The 8614-nt window shown below is 60.7% G+C and overlaps 1 protein-coding gene across 1 annotated transcript; it reads right to left on the reverse strand.

The window, feature by feature from the left end:
• Window positions 1-1694: 1694 nt before the first annotated feature.
• IHH (Indian hedgehog signaling molecule) lies at window positions 1695-8407 on the reverse strand. Its single transcript, XM_059703191.1, has 3 exons — window positions 7699-8407; window positions 4983-5244; window positions 1695-3131 (listed from the first exon to the last, which is right to left on the reverse strand). Exons 1-3 carry the CDS (start codon window positions 8017-8019, stop codon window positions 2473-2475), a joined length of 1242 nt encoding a protein of 413 aa, XP_059559174.1. The 5' UTR covers window positions 8020-8407; the 3' UTR covers window positions 1695-2472.
• Between the last annotated feature and the right edge of the window lie 207 nt (window positions 8408-8614).

Raw genomic sequence — 8614 nt, forward strand, 5'->3', positions numbered from 1 at the left:
CTGTGGCACTCAATAGCCCCTGTGAGGATGTCAGGCACAGCACTCAGCACATGGCATGGACACCCCTCTTCCTGTGCTGCTCCCTGCCACCCAGTTCACTGAGAGCAGGGGCTGCCTCTTTCCCTCGCTCTGGCACAGTGCCTGACACATGGTGTCCAGTAAACAATGACCAAAGGCTACAACTCTGAATGAAGGTTACAACTGTGGATGCAGCAGCCTTGGCCAAGGGCTGAGCATGAGCCATGTTTTGGATCAGAAGCTGCCTGGGCCTAGGCTCTATGGTCGACCTTCTGCTGGGCCTTGGCATCGGACAGCGGTTGGGGCAAGCTGGGTTCTGGAGGGAGGGATTAGGGGCCATCACACTGCAGAGGTGGAGGGTGACTTTTTAGGTTGTTTCTCCTGGTCTCCCTGCTCACGTAGTTTCCTCACACCTGAGTCCAGGACTCCCAGAAAAGTTGCAGGTCTCCACCTTCACCCCAAGTTGCATAGATTCAAATCCTGCTTATCACTTGTTGTAACATCTTGAGCAAGTTACTAACCTCCCTGTGCTTCTGTGTTCTCATTTGGAAAAAACAGTAATATTATAGTATATACCACAGTGGGCTGTTATGAAAATTAAATGGGTGCTTCAAGTGGAGCACTTAAAACAAAGCCTGGCAGCGGGGAATCTTCATTAAATGATAGCAGCTTTTATTCATTATAGCCTTGTGGGGGCTATTCCCCAGATGACACAGTTCCCGGGGGAATGAAGTTTTCTCTGGAGTTTTCCTCCATGGAGGTGGGGATTGGTAAGATAAAAATCTGAGCAGTCACCCCAGCACAGTCATCTCTGTAGGAGGTTAGAGCCTTGGCAGTGGTTTGCTCTAACAACCAGCTCTCCACAGTGTGAGGAACCCTAATTTGTAGCATACACCAATTCCCATGGTATAAATAGTCCCACCATGGTCTATATCAACTGGCTCATGAAGTTCCTGAAAATTTTACAATTGTACCGCTGAGCCTGGGAATCAGCTAACCTGTAGTGAGCACAGGGCCCCACCTTCACCCCAAAATTGGTCTTTTGGGCGTGGCTGGCAAAAGTATCATTCTGTTTTGGCAATAAACTGGGCCTTCTCTAGACTAAGTAATGTCTCTCAAAGTGTGATCCATGGGCCATCTGCCGTGTTTGGACTGTTTGTAAAATTAAGTTCCGGGGCCCTCACTCTGGATTTATTAAAGCAAAATCTTGGAAGTAGGGCCAAGAATAATTTTTAACAAGCTGCCTAGTTGGTTCTGAGGTTTTAGAACTTGCAGGTTAGGGACCCCGGATTTATCCAAGAAGTCAGAAGGCAGATGTTATGTCTCCAGAATAATTTCATGCCATGGTCCATGATCACAATGAAGAGTCAGAAACCCAGGCCCCAAGAAAGACTTGAGTCAGCAGGAAAAGCACCGTGACTAGAGGTGGTGGTCTAGATGAGTGAAGTGACCATGAACTAGTTACCTCACCTCTCTCTCCTGGTCCAACCTTGGGGTCAGCATGCTAAGGCCTGCCCTGGCATGAACACAGCTTTCTTTTGGGACTTTGCAGAGCTTTGATGAGAACAGGCCTGCAGAGGGGGTGGAGTACTGGAGGTTTTGTCCTCAGAGGAAAGTAGCACATCCCTGACTCCGGACTATCCAAGTATTGAATCCACTCAGCATTCTGGACTCTATGGCTCTAACAACTTAAATAATTTTTATTACAAAAGGAAGAAAACACCAAAACATCCCTCAAATTCTCCCATGGGCTTCCCCCTTGGCGCCAATAAATAAGGTGGGGAAGACTGACCAGAGGAGGGGGCGGGGGTTCAGCAGAAGAGGGAACTTAGCCTGGACAGGGGTGGGAAGGACATCCAGCCCACTCCCTTGTCCCGGGCTCTACGGTCACATTGGCTGGAACACAGAACTCTGCCCACTGACAGCAACAGTCTCTGGATGTGTCCCAAGGAGTGTGGCCAGGGAGGAAGGACATGTCTCAGGATGGCCAGGATGGCTGCCCCACCCTGCAGCCTTCTCAGTTCCAGGCAGCATTGAGTCCAGCCAGCTCCCTGCTGGCTCCCAGGGAATCTAGCAGCATCAACTGAGGTGCAAGCCCACCAAAGGGGGGGCCTAAGACAGATAGAACGGGCTCTCCCCATTGGGGGAGGCAGGTATGAAAAATCGTAGTGAGAGCTGGCTGGGTTGGGACCCACTGTGCCAGTCTAGAGGCCTATAGTTAGAAGGACAGACCACCCTTTTGCCAGCTCAGCTTGCAGCTCTGTCACTACACCAAGATGGTGGTGGAGGACTTTGGCATTGCCCAGGCAAGTCTCAATGGTATATCTCTGTAGGGTGCGGCAATGGTGGGATCCATTACCCCCTGCTCGGGTCTCTTCCAGGGCCAATGCCCTCCAGGTAGGGAGGTCTTTGGATCCAGTTGGGCAGTTCCGGGAGGACAGTGGAGGAATCTTTTCAGCTCCCTGGCCCAGCCATGCCCAGTGAGTGAAAGCTGCTCTCTTCCAACAAGAGCTGTCCCAGGCGGTAGAGCAGCTGGGGGTACCAGTGCACACCCTCCCCCGGGGTCCAGCTGCCCCACGTCAAGCTGTGAAACAGTCGAAAGGGCCAGAAGGCCAAGTGAGCCAGGCGGTGGTCAGCCACGGCCGCAAAGCAGGAGGCCACCACATCCTCTACCACCAGCGTCCCGTGCCTCGTTAGTGGGGCATAGGCCCCAAGGGCAATATGTGTGGAGACAGCTGCCACTCGGGCAGGCTGCAGGCCTGGCACCCCAGCTACCAGCACATACTGGCCAGGCTGCACTTGACTGGCAAATGTGGCCCGGAAGTGGGCCGCTGGTTCTGTGTGATTGTTGGCAGTGAAGAGCAGATGGGCAGGTGTGAGTGCCAGGCGTCTCGGGGGGTCCTGGGTCTCGATGACCTGGAAGGCCCTCAGCTTATCTGGCTCACGATCCAGGAAAATGAGCACATCACTGAAGGTGGGGTTCCCATCCTCCCCCATGGCCAGCACCCGGTCTCCTGGCCTCACGGCTGACAAAGCTACACGTGCCCCACTCTCCAGGCGCACCTGGGCTCCAGCAGGGAAGCAGCCACCTGTCTTGGCTGCAGCCGAGTGCTCTGTGGGAAGAAGGGACATGAAGGTGTTACTGCTGTGGAGCTCAATTCCCAGTCATAGCACCCGTCCCAAGCCCAGCCAGTGCTCCCTCTTGCTCCCAAAGAGCCCCCATCACCATATCTTGGCTCCTATCCCCACTTCTCATGCAGCCTCGAACCCACTCCACCCCACAATGTGATCTCTGCCCTTCTCCCCAGTCTGATCCTTTGCCAGTGAGAGGAGCGTGTTGTGGCTCCAGTGAGGGAGAAGGAAGAGGCCATCCTGACGCCCAGGCGACGTCCCCATCTGTTTTCAACCCTGACAACGTTGTGCAGCAGTCAGAGAGGTCAGAGGTCAGCTGAGCCAGGCAGTGATCAGCTGTGATTGACACCCAGAAAGCTGCAGCCTCGTGGAGAAGGCGAGTCACTTAGCTCCTCTGGGGTCTAAATGTGCCATTATTTCTCACTCCCCCAATGGTGCCCTCTCAGACTGACATGCCAAGTCCCGTGCCAGAGCTGGCCCTTGGAGTCCAAACGGAAGTGAAAGGAAGGCCAGCCGTGGGTGAATATAGACTCCAGGGAAGCCTGGTTCAGTGGCAATGGTAAAATCACTGTCTCAATTCATGTGCTGGGTCCTTGTGCAGGAACAGGACACAGTGGCATCAGTGCGTGGGATGGAGAACAGTGTTTGGGGGTCAGGAATGAGGAATGGAAGTGGCCTCTCTGGGAGCTGGCACTGGGTCAGTGTTTGCAGGTGGATGTGACTTGAAACAGATACCACTGGCAGGAAAGTGCTGAGGAGAAGGGCAGTGTGGGAGTGGGGGTGGGGTCACCCCTGTGGGCCCAGGTGGGATCAGGAATAGTAAAAAGGGGCCTGGTCTCCGTGTGCAGGGTCTGTGCATGTGACTATGCCTGGTACCAGCATGGCGGGCTGAGCCTGCAGCCCTGGGGCCAGGCTGGCAGTCCCACAGGAAACATTTGAAGCATCCATGACTGGATTCAGTGTGGTGACAGGGATGCTGACAAGATTTGAGAGAGGGGCAAGGCCCCGATGCCTGCCAATTCGGATCAACAAGGCGGCAAATTTGGGAAAATACACTTTATTGAGTCCATTCTGTTTATTCTGGCCCTCGTGGTTGGCTTTGCCCCCAAATGCCCAGTTTCAGGGCCTGAGGGAGAGGTGGGGATGCCTGCACCCCCTGGGAGGAGCACACCTAGTGCCCTAAAGGGTCTGGCCTGCAGCCCCGTTGTCGGTTCTGAACCTCTGGGCTCCTGGTCAGACTTGCTGATGTCTGGGCAGCCCTGGCCCCTGCCCCACCCCACCCGCCTCATTCTGCACCAGACTGGGTGGGGAGGCTGTGTCTGTCTCAGCCTGGCTTCCACATCCGCTCAGCTCGCTGTCTTGAACCTCCTGCCGCAGGCTTCCAGTGGTTTTCAACCTTCCTAATGCCGCGACCCTTTAATACAGTTCCTCATGTTGTGGTGACCCCCAACCATAAAATTATTTTCGTGGCTACTTCATAACTGTAATTTTGCTACTGTTATGAATCGTACTGTAAATATCTGATATGCCGGATGTATTTTCATTGTTCGCGACCCACAGGTTGAGAACCGCTGACTGTGGACCTCAAGGTCAGGACCCAGCAGCACCGGGACGGGGCCCTGTCTCACTAGGCTCCCAACATTGACGCTACCAGGCGCCGGAGGAGCAGGCGGTCACAAGAGGAAGCGGGGAGTGCCGCCGACGTCCTCTTTCCCGGGGTTCCCGCCTCCATCCCCGGGCGGGTCTTTTCTTCTGGGCCCCAGAGGGCCCTGCGCCGCCTGCCCACGCCCTGCGGCCCCGGCCCCGGGCCCAGTCCCCCGGCAGCGGCTCACCGGACTTGACGGAGCAATGCACGTGGGCCTTGGACTCATAATACACCCAGTCGAAGCCGGCCTCCACTGCCAACCGCGCCAGCAGTCCGTACTTATTGCGGTCACGGTCCGACGTGGTGATGTCCACTGCGCGGCCTTCGTAGTGCAGCGACTCCTCCGAATGGTGCCCGTCTTCGTCCCAGCCCTCGGTCACCCGCAGCTTCACGCCGGGCCACTGGTTCATCACCGAGATGGCCAGGGAGTTCAGGCGGTCCTTGCAACGCTGCGAGAGGAAAGCGCCGAGTTAGGGGGAGGAGCTGGCCCGCGTGCAGGTGGAGTCCTAGCCTCGCTCTCCCAGCGCAACCGCAGGAGTTGGGAAATCGGGAGGGGTGCTCTTTTCCTCTCTCTTCGGAACACAGAGCCCTAACTTACTTCCGTTATAGCATCGGCTGCCCCACGGACCTGGACCGCACAGTGACGCCGCAAATCTGAAGCGCGTGGCAAGCCCTGTCCTGAGGGCGCCTTTCTCGGTTAAGTGGCCCCTCCCTTCTCTGACTCGCTCGGGTACCAATTCCTCCGCAGCCTACACCTTTCCAACGCCCAGTCCCTCTGTTTCACCGGACGCCTGCTAGCTCGAGGGGCGGGAGCAGCCTGCGGCGGGCCTACTAGGCGTGCAAGGCCAGAGATGCCCAGTAGGTGTCACCGTAGCCTCAGGGCTGAGGCCCGGGGACACCAGCCCCGGAGGCGCGGCAGGTGCGGAGACCCAGCAGCATGGGGGTGTACTGGACGGGAATCCCTGGCCTACCTGGATCCCTCGGGCACCACAAAGCATTCCTGCTGGGACCCTCTTATGTCCAAAACTTGCCCGCACCCCTGCCGAAGCAGGGCAGCCCTGTCCCCAGAAGTTGGTGGAAGGACTAGTGCCCGGCCTGGCCCTATTAAGGGCGACGCGGAGCGTCTCCTGCTACAAGGGTCTCCGCAGGGTTGATCGTCTTAGGTAATGTCCCCCGAGCCCAGAGTCCTCCGCGCCTCTGCGCTGCTCCCATCTGGGAAGGGACTCCAGAAATCGAACTTCTAATCTCAGGGAGCCGCCTCCACGCTCCGCCTCACACGGGGTGGGAGTAGAGCCGCGCCCGCGGGAAGGACGGGAGAGATCACCTGTCTGTGCTGACTCCCCACGTGCCTGCAGCCCAAGGGACCCTGCAGTTGACTGGGGGGAGGGGCCGGCAAGAGAGGGGGCCCTTCCACAGTCCTTGACTCTGAAGTTCGAGGTGCCGCCAGGCGTGGGTAGCCCCTGTCTCAACCTACCCCCGCCCCGCAGAGCCCGGCCCCACAGACCCTTGGACTCTGTCTCCCAGGAGCCAACAACGTTTACAGCCCAAAGCCCGTAGTCCTCCCTGGCGGGCAAGCTAGCTGGGGCGCTCACTGCCCCAGGAGGGAGCTCCGTGTGCTCTTGCCTCCAGGCTTCTAGCCCCCCACCTATGTTCTCTGGCGGCCCCTGCTCTCTGCCTCTCTCTCCCACCCCCCCCCCACCCCCCGCCCCCTCGGGTCCAGAGCTGGGGCGCGCGCTGTCAATGATTGCCCAGCCCGTGGCCCGGATCCTTATCTGCATTCCTCTGCGCCCAGCCCGGCCCGGCCACCAGCCAACCTTCGCCCCGACACTGGCCGGCCAGCCCCGGCGCCAGGGCGCATGCCGAGGGCCGTGGTCTAGCTGCTTTTCCTAAAGCACTTAGAACGTGGGCTGCCTGCGTGGGGGGTGGGGGGGGGCATGGGTGGGCCACTGAGGAAGGGGACGTAGGTCTCTTCCCCTGCGGACCTGGTTGCAGTGAAGAAAGCTTGCGTCTCCCCCCAACGCCCCCCCCCCCCCGCGCCCCCCAACCCTCACCCCCACCCCGCCCTCCACTCCTCAGCGCTTGTGCTGAGCGCTGGTCCCTGCATGCAAAGACTAACTTTAGCTCTGCTCCCTGCCTCGCGGGCACCCGAACCCCTCCCTTTCAACCCAACTCATCCCTGCCATCAAGCCCAGGGGTCCCCCAGGTTCGGCCCCAGCGCTCAAAGGCCCCCCGTCCCCCACCCTTCTACGCAGGGGCGCCTCTCAGCTCTCTGCACAGACACGTGGTCTCTCCCGGCAAGTTCTCTTTCCCACCTTCACCTTCCTCGCTGTTCCTTAACCCCAGATCCCACCGGGGGCAGCGCATCAAACCCGCCAGGCGCAAACCTCCCGGACAGGAGCTGCCACCCCCACAGCGACCGCGCGTGGAGCAAAGGCCGTGGGGCCCTCTGCACCCCGAGCTGTTCGCCTCGGGGTGCCGAGGTGCCGAATGGCTTCTAAGTGAAAGAGGCGCAGCCGTGCGGAGGGTTAGGCCAGGAAGTACCGCGTGAATCCCGGTAGCGCAGGAGGCAGCCAGATCGAGGTGCCTCCGGGTGCCGGGTGCCGCGAATGACCCGAGCTGCCAGCGCGCCGGGGCAGAGGGGCCGTGGCCAACCGGCTGGGTTGTGGCGCTCGGCGGCAGGGAGCTCTTCTCATAGCCATCGGCACGATCGATCGGGGATGCCGACACGCCTGCCGGGACCCCTGGCTGTCCCATCCTGGGCAAGAAGCAGCTGGGTTTGGCGAGAGGGGCAGGTGCCAGGGGGCGTGCCAACCAGTGGAGCAAAAGTGCCAGGGAGGGCGGATAGGGCCGGGCAGGTGGCGGTGCTTCGGCAGCAGCGCCCTGGAAGGGCGGGTCGCGCTCACCTGGGTCATGAGGCGGTCGGCGCCCGTGTTCTCCTCGTCCTTGAAGATGATGTCGGGATTGTAATTGGGGGTGAGCTCCTTGAAGCGCTCCGAGCTGCGCGCGATCTTGCCTTCATAGCGCCCGCTGGCGCCCAGGGTCTTCTCGGGCACGTTGGGGCTGAATTGCTTATAGGCGAGCGGCACCAGCTTGCGCGGCGGCCGCCTGCGGCTGCCCACCACCCGGCCCGGCCCGCAGCCCCGCGCCGCCGGCACCAGCAGCAGCAGCAGCAGCAGCAGCAGCAGGCAGAACCGCAGTCGGGGCCGGAGCCGGGCGGGAGACATGGCCGGGAGCCCGGGAGAGCGGCGGGCGAGGGCGCTTGGTGGGCTGATGGGTGGGCTAGTCGACCCGGGCCCTGAGGGGGCTCAGGCGTCGGGGTGGCTTCGGGGGGCTCCAGGTGGGGGCGCCATGGGCTGCGCGGCGTGGCGCAGGGCCGGCGGGACTCAGGTGCGGGGCGGGGGCCCGGGGCCCTGGCTGGTGGCGGCGCGCTGTCCCCCTCGGCGCCTCGACTCTGAGCTGCCCGGCTCGCCCGCCGCCAATAAATAGGCCGGCCCGTTTGTTTTGGCAACGCGGCGGCGGCGGGGGGCGGCGGACGGCGGGGCTGCGGGCCGCCGGGCTGGGCTGGGTTGGCCGGGCCGGCGGGTTGGCGGGCCCCGCGGTTAGCACCCCGGCCCGGCGGTCAGGCGGCTCGGGCGGAGCGGGAGCTGCTGCTGTCTGCGGCGCAGCCCGGGGCCGAGTGAGAGGGGAAATGGAAGAGATCCGGGCGCGGGCCCCGCGCAGACCGCACCCTGCCCATGTCCCTGCCTCCTGTGTGCTCGACAGCGAACCTGCAACAAGGGCAGCGCAGCCTCCTCCCCCTCCGGCGGGCGGCCCCCGGCA

Source organism: Myotis daubentonii, chromosome 7 (genome assembly GCF_963259705.1).
Source record: "Myotis daubentonii chromosome 7, mMyoDau2.1, whole genome shotgun sequence".
NCBI lineage: Eukaryota > Metazoa > Chordata > Mammalia > Chiroptera > Vespertilionidae > Myotis > Myotis daubentonii.

Coding starts and splice junctions, on each gene's coding strand:
- IHH (XM_059703191.1), bottom strand. CDS start 8,019: ATGTCTCCCGCCCGGCTCCGGCCCCGACTGCGGTTCTGCCTGCTGCTG. Junction 5,245..7,698: donor CCGACCGCCTCATGACCCAG/GTGAGCGCGACC, acceptor TTCCTCTCGCAG/CGTTGCAAGGACCGCCTGAA. Junction 3,132..4,982: donor GCATTGCTCCGTCAAGTCCG/GTGAGCCGCTGC, acceptor TTCTTCCCACAG/AGCACTCGGCTGCAGCCAAG.